This window comes from Canis lupus, chromosome 17 (assembly GCF_003254725.2).
Source record: "Canis lupus dingo isolate Sandy chromosome 17, ASM325472v2, whole genome shotgun sequence".
NCBI classification, from domain to species: domain Eukaryota; kingdom Metazoa; phylum Chordata; class Mammalia; order Carnivora; family Canidae; genus Canis; species Canis lupus.
In genome coordinates, this window is record NC_064259.1 from 14,980,168 (window position 1) to 14,995,510 (window position 15,343).

Genomic DNA, 15,343 nt, shown 5'->3' on the forward strand with positions numbered 1-15,343 from the left:
TGCCTGTGTGGAAGACACAACGTATGTGTCCATCTCTGTACCTTCCTCCTTGACTTTGTTATAAACCTGGAATTCTACAAAAATAAAGCCTTTAAAATAAGCGAATGATACAATAAAGGAGATGACTTAAGTTCCTTCCAGTTCAAGTGTCATATGAGTCTGATTAAAATTATGTGGCCATTAAGCAATTCGAAAGGAATTATGTCTCGAAACGTGAAAGCTAGCAGACCGAGGAGGAAGAGCACTTGAGGCGAGGACAGTCTGCTTCCCGGGCCGGGACTGCTGGCTGTGGTAGGGACTGATGATGATGGAACGCAGCGGGGTTTTATGAGAGCCCGTGAGTAGGCAGCCTGAGCAGCCTATACATTCGTCATGTCTGAAAATCCTTCTCCCTGATACTGAATGCCAGCAGAGCTAACCACCGCTACTTGCCCAGACGAAGGACTTATTGATCCAGAAAAAGGAACGGTTAGCCAGCATTGCTTTATTGGCTCAACAGCAATGGCTTTTTCCAGGGAGGAAACCCCACATAAAACTATTGCAGACGGAATCCTGGATCGAGGCGTGATAACTCAGTGTTATCCGCTATGCCAAATTCCATGGTACCAATGTGATCTCCAATTTGAGAGAAGAAACATACCACCCACCCTCCCCGAAAAAACTCAAGTCCTGGAGAGACTCAGGAGGGCCAAGGGGAGTCTCTCAGCTTTTGTCCTTTCCTCCTGTTCCCTCCTCCACTACTCCAATAGAACAAATATAGAACAAATAGAATGGATGGTTGGGGGAGGATACACTGATCAGTCACCCCAAGTGCCAGGGAGACACATACAAATGCAGATCATGTCCTCAGGGTCCCCAGCTTGAGGTCGGAGGGATAAACACCCAGGAAATGAAGAGCATAAGTAGATGCTGAGCTGAATGATTTTGACAAGTGTTTCTGGAGTCTTCTGCGGGGGCCGGTGAAATACACTCTGAGATACAGACCCATCTGATGCCAACACTGCTGGTCTGCGGACCACATCCAGTGGTAAAACGTGCTCCATCTAGACCGTAACGAAAAACTGGAGAATGAGGACACAAGTCTGGGCTGATATTGGCAGGGAAGGGTTAATGGTAGTTGAAGCTTCAAGAAGGGCCAGGACTTGAATAAATGAGGGAAAGAGGGTGTTCTGAGAGAGAACACTGGTGAGCAGAGACAGGAAGGTGGAAGGAGGATGACGAGGGTAGAGAGGACCACGCCACAGGCCATTGTCACATGCTGGCATCCGCCACGGACGCAGGCTTGGGCTCCATGTGCAAGTGCCTCACTCCCTTCGCCCGCCTCATCTCCTCCCCACGCAAGAGGTGGCTCCAGTTCCAATAAGTCTACTGGCAGCTGGCTTCATAATGGAAACGATGATTGTCCTGCAAGCCCCACTGACAGCTCCCAGTCCTGGCAGTGCAGCCAACTTGGATGGCGTCTCACCTGGCTTGCTGCAATGGCTTGTTGCTTGGCAGCCTGAGAGGACTCCCACTTTTCTTTTCAGTTTCGAGCCAGAGGAGCCTCTGGCCTCCAAGAGTTGAGTGTCTTGAAGGCACACGGGGTGGTTATGAATTGAGCAGACAGCCAGGGACAAACCGGTATGTTGTGCGGGGTGTTTGGTCCTGAGCCCCGCTCCTGATCTGGTCAGGAGGAAGGGAGATAAGGCCCCTTTGGAAATCTTTAGTTTGCAGGCTCATTCTGACCAGGTGTTTACTCCTCCTTCCGCAGGTGGCATTTGTGGGTGCAAGGACATGACGGCACACGTGTAAAACACCTGTCGTCTGGAAATTAAACTGATATTTACTAGGTGCTTAGATTCCCAGCGCTGCTGTGACAAAGCGCCACAAACTGGGGAGCTGGTAACAGCAGAAACGTGTTCTCTCCCAGTTCTGGAGACTCTGCAAGTCTGAAATCGAGGTGCCAGCAGGGCCATGCTCCCTCCAGAGGTGCTAGGACAGGAACTTTCGGGGCCCTCCTCCAGCCTCTGGTGGCCCCAGGTGGTCCTTGGCACGTGGCTGCAGGCCTGCAGTCTCTGCTTCCATATTCACATGGCTCTCTACTGCGTCTGAATCCAAGTTTCCTTCTTCTGAAGACATCAGGCATAATGGATTAAGGGTCCGCCCCGCTCCAATATGATCTCACCTTAACTAGTTACATCGCAAGCACTCCCTTCCCAAATAGCATCCCGATTCTGAGATACTGATGGTTAAGACTTCCAACGTAAGGGGATCCCTGGGTGGCTCAGCAGTTGAGCGCGTGATCCTGGAGTCCCGGGATCGAGTCCTGAGTCGGGCTCCCGGCATGGAGCCTGCTTCTCCCTCCTCCTGTGTCTCTGCCTCTCTCTCTCTCTCTCTATCTATCTACATAGATAAATAAATCTTTAAAAAAAGAAAAAGACTTCCAACGTATCTTTTGGGGGGACACAATTCAACTCGGAACAGGTACCTGTTACAAAGCTGTGTTAAAACATAAAGTCCCTGCTGAATTCACTTTGTCTTTTAGAGGACTTTCTTCCTCTAAACTAGAACAGTGAGCTGTTTAAATAAAAATAAACACAAGTACAAATCAGGCCCTTTTTCAAGATCAACTGAGAAATAAGGGATCAAACACTTGTCCACCCCACACCTGATAACCAGCAATGCATCTGTAAGACCTAAGCAGCAAGTTAAGGAGTAGATCTGATAAGGAATTCACTATCTACTCAACATAGTAGAGGCCCCTCTGTGTGCCCCCTCTGGAGGTGCTGATGATGGAGCAGCGAGCAAAGCAGCCCCAAATCCCCACCCTGGAGTAGCCTAAGCTCCAGGGGGACAAGACAGGAAGACACAAGGAATAAACACAGGGTATGGGTAGACAGAGGAAAAAGGAAAAAGTGAGATGACATGGGGGGGGGGGAGATGATGGGGGGGGATGGGGATTTGCATGTCTCAACAGGGTGCTCTGAAGACTGCCCCACCGTTAGGTGACAAAAGATCAAAGGCCTGAAGGAGGAGAGGGCAGGGGGTGGGGATGAGGGGCAGGGAGGGAGCCCCAAACACAAGCTTGAGATGCCCGACTGACTGAGGCGCTTTGGGAAAACTCTGCTGCTTGCTCTGATAGAGGAGCAGAGCCTGCCTGCCTGAGAGACCAGAGACCTGCAAATAAAAGGGGGGGGGGGGCAGGTTGAGGGGAGGGGTGCCTGCAGGCCTGTGCCGCTGCTGCTGGGGGGTCTGAGGCCGGGGGTCTGACCCCAGCAGCAGCAGAGAGCAGAGTGGGGAGCCCCCAAGAGCTCCAGCTCTGACAAGTGCAGGTTGCACTGTGACAATGCCCATCTTAAAAAGGGCACTCTAAGAAAGGGGAAATAGGTTTGAGTAGATGTGGTGCCAGAAGGACAGACTCAGAGGTTGTTGTTTTGTTTTTGTTTTTGTTTTTATGAGAAACAGAGATATAGGCATAAGGAGAAGCAGGCTCCCTGCAGGAAACCTGATTTGGGACTCAATCCCAGCACCCCAGGATCACGACCTGAGCCAAAGGCAGATGTTCAATCACTGAGCCACCCAGGTCATCCACTCAGAGGTATTCTTGGTACAAACTGGCCAAAATTGCCTAGCAGGCATAGATCCACAAAGGTGGTGAAAAGAACTAAAAACTAATGTTTTAAAGATGTGAGTGGTGGGAACAGGAAAGTGAGTGGTTTGACGCTTTGTTTCCAGCTGTTCTGGTTAAAGCAGTCACCTCTGGAGGGGAATGTGGAGGAGGAGGGGAGGGGGGATCTTAGTCTCCATTTAGCTTTTAATTTTTATTACCATATGCATTATTAATTTTATAACAAAAAACTGGCAAGCCTTCTTAATGTGGTTTTTTAAAATCATGGGTCCAAGCCGAACGAGGCAGATTTCTACATTTTTACATAGAGGAATGTCCAAGATAATCAATAATTTATTTTTTTTAAATTTTTATTTATGTATTCATGAAAGACACACAGAGAGAGAGGCAGAGACATAGGCGGAGGGAAAGCAGGCTCCCTGCAGGGAACCTGATGTAGGACTCGATTCCAGGACCCCGGGATCACAACCTGAGCCAAAGGCAGTTGTTCAACCACTGAGGCATCCAGGTGCCCGATAATTTAAATCACTGAATGATATGTATGCCATAATTCCGTGCATGTACATGCATACATGTGTCTGCTGTGTATTTGTACATGGAGAAAGATCTGGAAGGGATACAGTTTAACAGTGGTTCGGATGGGTGATGGGGGGAGTTCGTTTCTATAATACATCTCTGCGCTTTTGCCTACTTTTCAAAGGAGTACTTACATGGGTTGTAATTTGGTTAAAGCCTTCCTATACTTTACTTCAGTCAGAGGTCAATTAATCTTCTCATAATCCAAACAAGAATTATTGAAATTTCAAATAAACAAGCCGTAGAAACTTCCAGCTGCTTTTCTCCTAGTCTTGTGAGAAATACTTAAGAGACTATATAATGGTAAACTCTATTAAAGTTGGTTTTGTTTTATCTATAGAAATATCACATTACAGAGGCACCTGCGTGGCTCAGCGGTTGAATGTCTGCCTTCAGCTCAGGTCTTAATCCTGGGAACCTGGGATCAAGCCCCACCTCCTCTGCCTGTGTCGTGTGTCTGCTTCTGTGTGTCTCTGCTTGTGTGTGTCTCTCATGAATAAATAATTTTTTTAATGACCACAGCTTTGTAGTACAACCTGAAATCTGGCATTGGGATACCCCAGATATGGTTTTCTTTTTTAAAATTCCCCTGGCTATTCGGGGTCTTTTCTGATTCCACACAAATCTTAAAATAATTTGTTCTAACTCTCTGAAGAAAGTCCATGGTATTTTGATAGGGATTGCATTAAACGTGTATATTGCCCTGGGTAACATTGACATTTTCACAATATTAATTCTGCCAATCCTCAGCATGGAATATTTTTCTATCTCTTTGTGTCTTCCTCAATTTCTTTCAGAAGTGTTCTATAGTTTTTAGGGTATAGATCCGTTACCTCTTTGGTTAGGTTTATTCCTAGGTATCTTATGCTTTTGGGTGCAATTGTAAATGGGATTGACTCCTTAATTTCGCTTTCTTCAGTCTCATTGTTAGTGTATAGAAATGCCACATAAAAGTATCAAATTATAAATTGTTTAAAACTAAGCATGACTCTTCTAACAGAATGAACACACGGCAAACAGAATGAACACACGGCAAATGTCTATTTAACTCATGGAAGAGAGAACCACCAGGACTGTTAAAGAACATTTGAGATATTGAGTATTTATAGTCAATGAAGAAAGAATTGGGAAATTAAGTCACTAGATTAGAATCGAAACTAGTTAATGTTCTCCAAGGTGATAAAAACCACGATCTTTGGGGTCATCATTTCTACCAGAAAGAAATCAGTTTGGTCTCCTCTGGACAAAAATCTGTAAATTACATGTAATCTCAGAGAATTAAAAAGTCCCCGGGGAGCGGAGTGGGGGTGGGGGGAGGGGAGTGGTCTGTTAGGCCATGCTCTGCAGATTATTGAAAGGATACACAATCTTCCTTTTTGCCTTATTTATAGATGGATACTTTTTCTTAAAATAAGATAAGAATTTACATATTGGCAGCTGTGGCTTTCCAATTTCCAAATGGAGTTTGCTCTTAGTATTAATCTGCTTTTCACCATCTTCTGTGCCTGTTTTCAATCAGGAAAGAAAATTACCAACAAGCAATTTTAGAACTGCAATAATGTTTGATTGTAAAAACCAATCTTAATATTGTTTTGCTACTCACCTTGATGGATGCTAAGACAACTTATGAGCAATTTAAATTTTGTCCCAGGATCAAAGAAAGAAAAAAGAGTTCTTGTGTCTGCTTTGAGTTGATGCCAGCAACAAAAATCAATTGATACTAACTGCGGTTTTGAATGTTTTCATAGATTTTGGAACATAACCTTGGGCAAGTTACTGAATTTCTTAGCCTCAGCCTCACCCTCCTCAAAAAATAAGACTTCTTCACAGCGTTCCTGTGAGATTATACACTGGCGGACACAGCCCTGGGAGTGCCCTGCTGTGCTCTTCGCTCACCATTTGCGTACATTCACAGGTCATAATTTCTGCTTTTGGGGCTTCCCTTGTGGGTTTTTAAGTCATTTGTCTTTTTGCTACATGGATGTATTCTTTCATCATGTGATTTTGAGATAATAAGCTATGTTTTTAAATCTTGTCGGGGATCCCTGGGTGGCGCAGCGGTTTGGCGCCTGCCTTTGGCCCAGGGCGCGATCTTGGAGACCCGGGATCGAATCCCACGTCAGGCTCCCGGTGCATGGAGCCTGCTTCTCCCTCTGCCTGTGTCTCTGCCTCTCTCTCTCTCTCTCTCTCTCTGTGACTATCATAAATAAATAAAAAAATTAAAAAAAAATCTTGTCAATTGTTTTACTTCTCAAAAAAATGTATTTCTCACCTTTTTTATAAAGAATATAGCAATGTTTTTTTTAAGTCCCCTAACATTAGATGTGAAATTTAAAAGATCTCTCTGACCAGATGCCATTTAAACTGGAATCACTTTCCAATAATTTGTCCCATTTTTGAGAAATGTAGAAAACACCGAAACATGAATTTATCGGGAAGCTGTTATAATACCACACTTCGCTCATGTAGTGATTGTTCAGTTCACTTTTCACTAGGATCTTGAAAAGTTATACCACGTGTTTGTCAACAATTCTTGTAAACAGCAACCTCTTCATTCAAATACAGTAAATAAATATGCTAGAAGTGAAATTTCGGTGTCACAGCTTCAGGCAGAGCCATACCCTCCCAGTGACCCAGCACGAGTTGGCGTGGATGAGACGAAACTTCAGCACTCTCCGTTCTGTCTGTAAGCTCTTCGGTATTGGTATTGGTTCAGTATAAGGTTTTTAGGCAAGAGAGAGGTTTAGAAACTCTGAGTTAAGATTTTAAAGGGGATTAGATTTGGCAGAGATGATACTAAAATCCACCTTAAATGCCAAATTGATTTGCCCTGAAGGCAGGTTTGCATCTGCCACACCCCAAGAAAGGCTTACAAGAAAGGTGCAAACTGATGGGGGCACAAGACTAAGCAGTGAGTGTGGGGACATCAGAGAAGCCTGTGAAAGAAAAACCAGAGAAGATCCAGGAGACTGCAAAGAGATAAAGACCAAAAGCTCCTGTTCCACCAGCAGAGTGGTTTGCTATCATAAAGCAAGTCTGTTGGCTTCATTCAGTCCTAGATTTCAGAAAAAAACATAAATAGCTCCAGGCTTTCAATTAGCATTAGAGTAATCTTCTAAGCTCAAAAGTAACATAAGTCCATTTATTCTCTTACCTTACTTTGTAACAAACCACAGTTTTCTGCCTTGTTTTTGCAGACAGAAAAGCTGGAAGACGACATAGTTGGGGTACTTTTAGTAGAACTACTAAAATAGGAAAAATCTGAGCAATAGCACACATAAAAGAGTATCTTTAAGGCACACAGCAAAGCTTATTTAATAAAAGAGAAATTTAGAATCTGCGTCATGCTTACAGCTTTGACCCAGTGATAAAAATAGATTATTCTTCAGTTATCTCCAGTAAAGACAAGAGAAAAATAAGTATCTGGGTTCTAATCACCAAGTGTTGATTCTGACTTTCAGTGATTTTATCTTTTTCTTATAAAGGATGAAAAATCATTGAATCCAAGAAACCAAATAAATTGTTTTATGGAGTTGTTTTTTGGTGGTGTTTTGTTTTTTTGTTTTTGTTTTTTTTAATATTACATCTGACTCTAGTCAAAATTAAGGAAAGAGAATAGAAGCCAAGAAAAGGGGTACCTGGGTTGCTCAGTCCAGAAATCAAATTTTTTAAAATAAAAAATTGAAAATGAAAATAAAAAACAGAGCTTTACTGAAGAAAATGCCACATATTTCTTTAAATATTTTATTGTAATAACATACAACTATGCATTGATATTATTTACATTTTATGAAAAGCATACTTATTCAACAGTTACTCAATCTGAAATTAACTACTTTAAATATATCATTTAACTCTCAGTGCTAATGCATGAATATCTTTATCTCAAATATAAATCAAAATAGCTGAACACAAAAAAATTGCTTAACACCTATTTTATGTTATAAGCAATGAGATGTCAAGTATTAAAAGGATCATGAGTCAATTTTATTTCAATAATTTCTTCTTCTGTTTTTCTTCTTTGTCTAAAATAGTCTGTCTTAAGCTCAGTGTAGCATCTTGAAATTCAGGATTTAAGTTTAGTACCTTCTTAAAATCTTCCAAAGCATCATCAAAGTAGCCTGTACCAGGACCCCAAAAATGAAGAAGAATAATAAAACTGAGTATTTCCAAACATTCTTCCTAGTAAAGTTCAGATACACATGCTTTTATATTTATAAACTTTCAACTACACCTAGTATTTTTTTTCTCTTATGATATATGGATGTGTATATCAAAGTAATTTTGCATGCCTTTATAGAATAATTAAAATTAAAATTTTAAATTAGCTTTAAATTAACATTTAAAATTAGCTCTGGGTTTTTTTCTTGAGATTTAAAAGGCAAAGAGCATAAATCGCCATAAAATCTCAACAAAATCCTATCACCTATTTTACGTGATTACAGTAAAATTAAGAAACAGAAAATTAGTATTCTTTTTAACACTTTAAAAAAGAAACAGTACCTACAGTCCCTTTAATCCAAGGATCTAAAACCCCTTCACTTTATATGGTCTCATGTGCCTTTAAAAATTTTAACTCAGAAAAGTTTCACAGGTGGTCCTCAGCATTGTCCTCATTTCGCAGTTGGGAATGCACAGGCACAGAGTAATGGGGTCACCCTCATCCGGCGTCAGGTCCAATCCCCACCCCAGTGCTCCACTGTCGTCTGTAAAGCCTACCAAAAGCCTAAAATAAATGCTTCCTTTTTTTCGGGCTTGTACACCCAAATTTGATATAATTTAAGACTTGATGATTACTACATTAGTTTCATATTTGAGAGCTCTAAATTCATAAAATGTAGTCAAGGACAAAAGGGGAAAAAAAAATTCTTACCCAGCCTATACAATATCAACCCTCTGTTGTAATATGGAACTTCAAAAGTGGGTTGGACTTCTATGGCAGATGTGTAGTCATCCATGGCTTCATAAAAATCAACCCTGAAGTACTTGATTTGCCCCCTGTTGTTATATGCAGTAGCCAAATCCTCGGGGCTGCATTTGCTTTAAACAAAAAGTTCATGTTAAAAACGTGCGTTCCCAAATTCCTCTTGTTTCCACTTTCATTCTCTTTGGGGTATTGTCAAACTTCGTAGCCTGTAACACACAGTATCTACGCTGAGAAGCCACGCTGAAGAAACGAAGTGCAAAGAAATAAAGCAATGGAATTGACTTTTGTCTACATGGTAGGGTGGAAGTGCTACCACGTCAGCCCGAAAAACACATTAATTTTATAGTGTGTTTGGAGCCCCTGCTCGTTGTCAACTGGTTTTGCAGAATGTAATATTCAAATGGTTGTTCCTAAGCACGCACCAGCGGGGCAAAGAAGACAGATCGGATTCGTGCTGAGCAAGGAGAAAAAGCCAGCCCAAAAGTTCCAGTTTGCAATGGACATATCACAAAATCAATCACCAGTGTTATTCTCAAATTTTTAAGTGATCCCACCAAAAATGAGATTTTAAATCATTTTTCACCAGTAAAGAAGCACAAGTTAACTGTAAGTGAAGATTCAACATGTTGTTGCCCAAGGCGGGGAGACAGCTGCCTTCCCTCTCGTCTTAGCTGGAATTGCCCCCAAGGCTAAACTGGCCTCCTGCAAGGAGGATGGACATCCGGCTCAAGTCCATTCTGGGGGTCCTGTGTGCAGAATGGGCTCTGCTTTGGAAAGCTCCAGAGGCTGCCCCCCGGAGCTCAGACCAGCCACTGGCTCAGCAGGTCACCCTCTCCTGCCAGACGATTCTGTTTGCACGGAGAACATTAATGGACTCTGCTCCGTGTCAGAGACAGTTCTGTTTTCCTTTCTTTTTTTCCAAAGGGATTCTCAAATTTGAACCAAACAGAAAAGGTGCAAGCTACATTTACCTGATTTCTTCATCATGCCCCATAGCGCAAAGTATAGTCCTCAGAAAATATTGTGACTGCAGTCAGTGCTATTGAGAGACTTAATATCTAGATCCCTGACATCTGACAGGCACAGCAACCACTGATACAAGAGGCACTCACAGGGGGCTCCTGCAAGAGTTCACCAACGATGGACAGAACTGCAACACGAGAAAAATTTGCTTCTGTGAGCTATGACAGACTGGGTGCAAGAATATTTCTAGATGCCACAAGCACCATCGTTCAAACCTGGGGAACGGGAGGACACAACTCCCTTCAACTCTGCCATGACACTAAAAGAACTGCTGCCCAGTAAAGGGTTTTAAGAAAAATGCAGCCTCAGGACTCCAGGAAGGGTATAGTCATTCCATTTTTAAGCTTCAAAACCTTGTTATAAATTTCTTACATCCAGAGGATCATAGAATGTTTGGTTTAGAATTAGATCTCATTACAACAAATTCTAAAAGCCTACTTTTCATGCGGAAACTGCTTCATATTTTAAAGATGTGGGCTAGGGGCCCCTGGGTGGCTCAGTCGGTTGGGCGTCTGACTTCAGTTTGGGTCATAGTCTTGGGGTCCTGGGATCCTGCCCCGAGTTGGGCTCCCTGCTCAGTGGGAAGCCTGCTTCTCCCTCTCCCTCATCCCTGCTTATGCTCTCTCTCTCTCAAATATACAAATAAAAAATCCTTAAGAAAAAAAATAAATGAAAACATGGACTAATCATAGAAAATGAATTTTTTGGTAGTATTAAGATTTTTGTAATGATAGTATTTATCATACTAGAATTTAACTACCTAATACAAATGTGGATTTCTTTTTTGCATTTGTAACTTTAGCCAAAAAAAAAACAAAAAACAAACAAACAAAAATAACCTGGAAGTTAGGTTTATGGCTTAGACTGCACTTTGGGATATGAAAAGTAAATGTTATAAACCATTCTGAGTGATAGGCATGCAAAAATCACAAATACTTCTTCACAGTGGTTCAGTGACCCACTATTTTAAAAAATAATTTTAAGCTAAAAGACATATTTAGGAAAACATCTGAAATGACAGAATCCATTTTAAATTCATGACTTCCTAGAAGAATTTCAGAACTGTAAGGAAATTAGAAAGTTCATTCAGGCGTGCTGGGTGTCCAGCAAACTAAGGCAGCAGATTTTCTTTCCTGTGTTGGGAAGAAGCAGATACCACATTTGCCATAAACACATAGGTGCTTTTAGGCTGGATGTGCAAAGGAGACTATCTGGTGTCAGCAGACCTGCTGCTGATAAATACTTTTTGAAACCAACTAGATAAGTCATCCTTTGAGCTTGAAATGATAGAAAACTGCATTTTCTATGTTAACTGATCTTTTTTGGCAGAGGAGGGGAGTCTCAGGGGATGGTGCTAGTGTCTTATTGACTGTTCAGAAACCTCAACTAACTGTTAACCTTGATGTATTAATCAAAATATGAAAGCAGTTTTATTTTTCTGGTTTAACTCCACAGGAGTTCAGCAAACAGAAGAAGAACTTTGAGCCTCATACAAAAGACAAGCTGGTATCCTGTCAAGAAAAACTAAATCTGGGTGGCTCAGTGGTTTGGCGCCGCCTTGGGTCCAGGGCCTGATCCTGGAGACCCGGGATAGAGTCCCACGTCGGGCTCCCTGCATGGAGCCTGCTTCTCCCTCTGCCTGTGTCTCTGCCTCTCTCTCTCTCTCTCTCTCTGCGTCTCTCATGCATAAATAAATAAAATCTTAAAAAAAAACAACAACTAAATCTTTGCAGGGAGAGAATGCTGGTGCAGAGGATTCGACACTGTCAAAAAGCCGTTCATTCCCCTGCTGTGGGTGTTCTTTTCTCACCCCGGTCCACGCCACTCCATCCACAAGTACAAAGACAAACCCTGGAGGAACAACAAACGCTACATACAACCAGGCATAAACCCTAGGCACCCCGGGCAGCAGGTGTTCGCGGCTGAAGCTGCTACTGTCACAGACGGACTTTCAGGCCCTCTGACAGAAGCCCACGGCACCACCCATAACCTGCACTTGCCGTCCACCAGGATCTGGACCGCACCACCCCTCAGGATCTAACTACCGACTCACAAGCGCTGTAGGGGACGGGGGACCACAGGAGATGACCTCCGGGGGATGAATTCAGCAAATCCGGACTCTCAAGACACGGGGCTGGCTTCCTCGACAAACTTCAAGGGCAGAAAAAAAAAAAAAAAGAAAGAAAGAAAAGAAAAAAGAAGGGGAGCCTTAATAGATTAAGAGGCCTGGGGGCATCCGGACTTGACCCAACTGCTAAAAAACACATCAGCTAAATAAACACGTTATTAACCAAGGGATCATATAATAATAGTAATAATAATAATAAAATAATAATGATACTGTGGCTGTTTGTGTAAGAATCCTTAATTTTTAGAAACGCACTTTGAAATATCCACGGGTGTGTGTGTGCAGGTGAAATGACAATATTTAGGCCCGGCTGTATCCTCCCCCACTACACACACACACTCAACACACACTCACACACACACACGTGGAAGTGGCGGTCCCAGGCTCCGGCGTCACCTCGCCGCCTCAGCTCTCCGGGTCCGCCTGTTAAACGGCGGGTGGGAGGCCCCATCCGCTCCGGGTCTCTGGGTCGGAGCGAGCCCGCACGAGGAGAGCCCCCCGGAGCGGGGAGGGGGGGGGCAGCGGCGCCCCGGGCGTCCCGCAGGAAGCGCCCCTCACCGCCCCTCTGGAAAGGCAGCGCCTGCCCCCACCTCGCGGAGGCGCCCGCGCCACGTCTCGCGATAGTTACCTCCCGGGCGCCTGGCCCGCGGAGCCCGCGCAGGCGCACTGGCCAATGTAAGCGGAGTACAGCTCCTCGGCTTCCGCGTATTCGCCCTTCTGGAAGTGAGCTTGGGCGAGCGTCAGGGCTGCGTGGTTTTGTCGCCCTTGCCGCGCATCCATAGCGCCCGAAGGTTCGGCTCTTTGTGTAGAAAAGGCGGTTGGCTTCTCTGGGCGGCGGCGGCGGCGGCACCACAGCCACTTCCGCGCTCCCGGAATGGAACCTGACGGCAAACCTCGGCGCTAGCAGAGGGGGAAGAAGTGTGTGCCTCCCGGGGACCCGTCGTCTCGCGAGATGAACCGCTGGGGGCGGGCGCGGAGCTCGGGCGGCCGGGAGGCTTGGCCGGTTCCCCTGCGGCCTGGTTCTCTTCTGCCCGCCGGCTCTGCCCGCCTCCTGTTCCGAAAGCGGTAGATGGACGGACCCCAGCTGGTTTCGAGGTCCGTGGGCGGGAGTTACGGAGAGCTCGTCCTTGGTTACGGCGCCCACTCGTAACACGACTCTACCCGCGAGGACGAGCCGGGTGGGCAGCGGGTGCCCCCAGCGGGTGCCACCGCCGAAGCCCCGCATGTATCCCTGCATGAGCTCCAGGAGCCTGCACTGCACACCGCAGTCCTGGCGTAGGGTCAGGGTCCGTTGAACACTTTGTGCCGACAGTCCGGCCTGTCGCGTTAGTTCCCGTTCCCTGGCCGGGAATGCCCAAGGGAAACCCGGAGAGTCCTTAAGTACACTGTGTCTAGGAATTATGTAAAGAGAGGAGATTAAGAGAACAGTTTCAGGAGTAAAATATTCAGGAATTAACCAAGAACTGAAAGATCTGTACAACGGAAACTACAAAACTAACAAACGGAAAGACGCCCCCATGTTCAAGGGACCTACAGATTCAGTGGAATCCATTTCAAAAATCCCAATGATGTTTTTACAGAAGTAGAAAAAAAAAAAAAAAAACCCATCCTGAATTAATAGGGAATTTCAATGGGACCCAAACGGCCAAAACAGTTCTGAAAATAACAGAGTACTCACTTCCTGACTTCAAAACCTAACTGCAAAGCTACAGCAATCAAAACGCTATGGTGTTACCATAAGTACAGTCTTTTCAATAAATGTTACTGGAAAAACGATATCCACATGCAAAAGTATAAAGTTGGACAGAAACACCCTATAAAAAATTAACTCCAAATAGATTAAAAACTTAAACATAAGAAGTGAAACAGAAAATTCTTAGAAAAAAACATAAGGCAACAGCTTTGTGACATTGGATTTGGCAACTTCTTGAATAGACCCCAAAGGCAAAACAAACTGGGCTCCCTGAAAATTTAACTTTTGTTGCATTAAAAGAATGTAAACAGTACGAAGACAACCCAGAGAGTGGGAGAAAATATTCTACAAATCATATGCCTGATAAGGGAAACTGAGATGTTGGGCTGGTGTCATCCATCTACTGTTAAGACACAGAAAGGATTCTGACATGGTGTGTCTGTCCCACTTAACAAGCCCTGGTCTGTAGGACACTGGAGGGCCTGCCCTGTGATTTTGGAGCTGGGCTAGGCTCAGTTGCTGTGCCTCCCTGACTCTCACATCCATCTTCATGGAGTCCTGCACATGGTGCTTTGCCTGGGGGTGGCATCAACAAGCCTCCCCTTTGCCAGCTCACCCAGAAATATGGCAGCAACAAGGTGATCTCCTGAAAGTGTTCTGTTCCCCTGCAACCTCATACTGTCAAGTGCTGCATAAAGTGTGGCCACACCAACCACCCACGCCCTCAGAGTAAAGTCAAATAAGGTCCCTCCTTGGGTTCCTCCTTCCCCTGCAGGGCAGCCTCTTGCCTGAGCCCCATGGCCCTGGGGCCTCAGTAAAGCTTTGCTTTAGTTGACTAAAGCAGTGAAAAAAATACAGACACATACACACCCACATACATCTACTGTCCCCCTCCGCCCCCCCCGAATATATAGAGAACTTCTAAAACTCAACTTTTCCAGAGCAGGTCTACTATTTTGCATTTGCATCAACAGTGTATAAGGGTTTCAGTTGTTTCATTCGCTTACCAATACTTGGCAGTTTTAATTTTAGCTATTAGAGGATGTGTGAGCATATTCCATTTTTCTCTGGATTTTATGAACTAGAAATTTAAGCTATGGCAATAAGCGAGTAGTTAAATAAAATATTAACTCTCAGCCTCTTCATGTCTACTTTTTCTTTTAATTTTAGAGAAATTTCTTAAGAATAGCTTGTCATGAAGAAAACTTACAATAATTTCTTCAGTTTGACCAGGTTTTTCTTCTAAATTCAACTAAACCTTACATTAATGCCTCTCATTTTAAAGAGGTTATTAAAATCATTTTTACTTCTCATCTCTCATAAATGCTCTATATACTTTTGTAGTTTTCTACCATGGACATATGTTACTCCTCCAAAAATAGGTTTATT

The 15,343-nt window shown here is 43.9% G+C and overlaps 1 protein-coding gene across 7 annotated transcripts; it reads right to left on the reverse strand.

Annotated features, from left to right (window-relative positions):
• Nucleotides 1-464: 464 nt before the first annotated feature.
• TTC32 (tetratricopeptide repeat domain 32) lies at nt 465-15,085 on the reverse strand. 7 transcript variants are annotated; one of them, XM_049095310.1, is made up of 4 exons: nt 12,890-15,085; nt 9,057-9,223; nt 5,547-8,304; nt 465-2,108 (listed from the first exon to the last, which is right to left on the reverse strand). In XM_049095310.1, exons 1-3 carry the CDS (start codon nt 13,039-13,041, stop codon nt 8,171-8,173), a joined length of 453 nt encoding a protein of 150 aa, XP_048951267.1. In that variant the 5' UTR covers nt 13,042-15,085; the 3' UTR covers nt 465-2,108; nt 5,547-8,170. The 7 variants fall into 7 exon arrangements, with proteins under 7 accessions (XP_048951267.1, XP_025310371.1, XP_048951262.1 ...); XM_025454586.3 differs by having other exon boundaries at nt 465-2,675; XM_049095307.1 differs by lacking the exons at nt 465-2,108; nt 5,547-8,304 and adding exons at nt 10,082-10,260; nt 12,187-12,284 and having other exon boundaries at nt 9,087-9,223.
• Between the last annotated feature and the right edge of the window lie 258 nt (nt 15,086-15,343).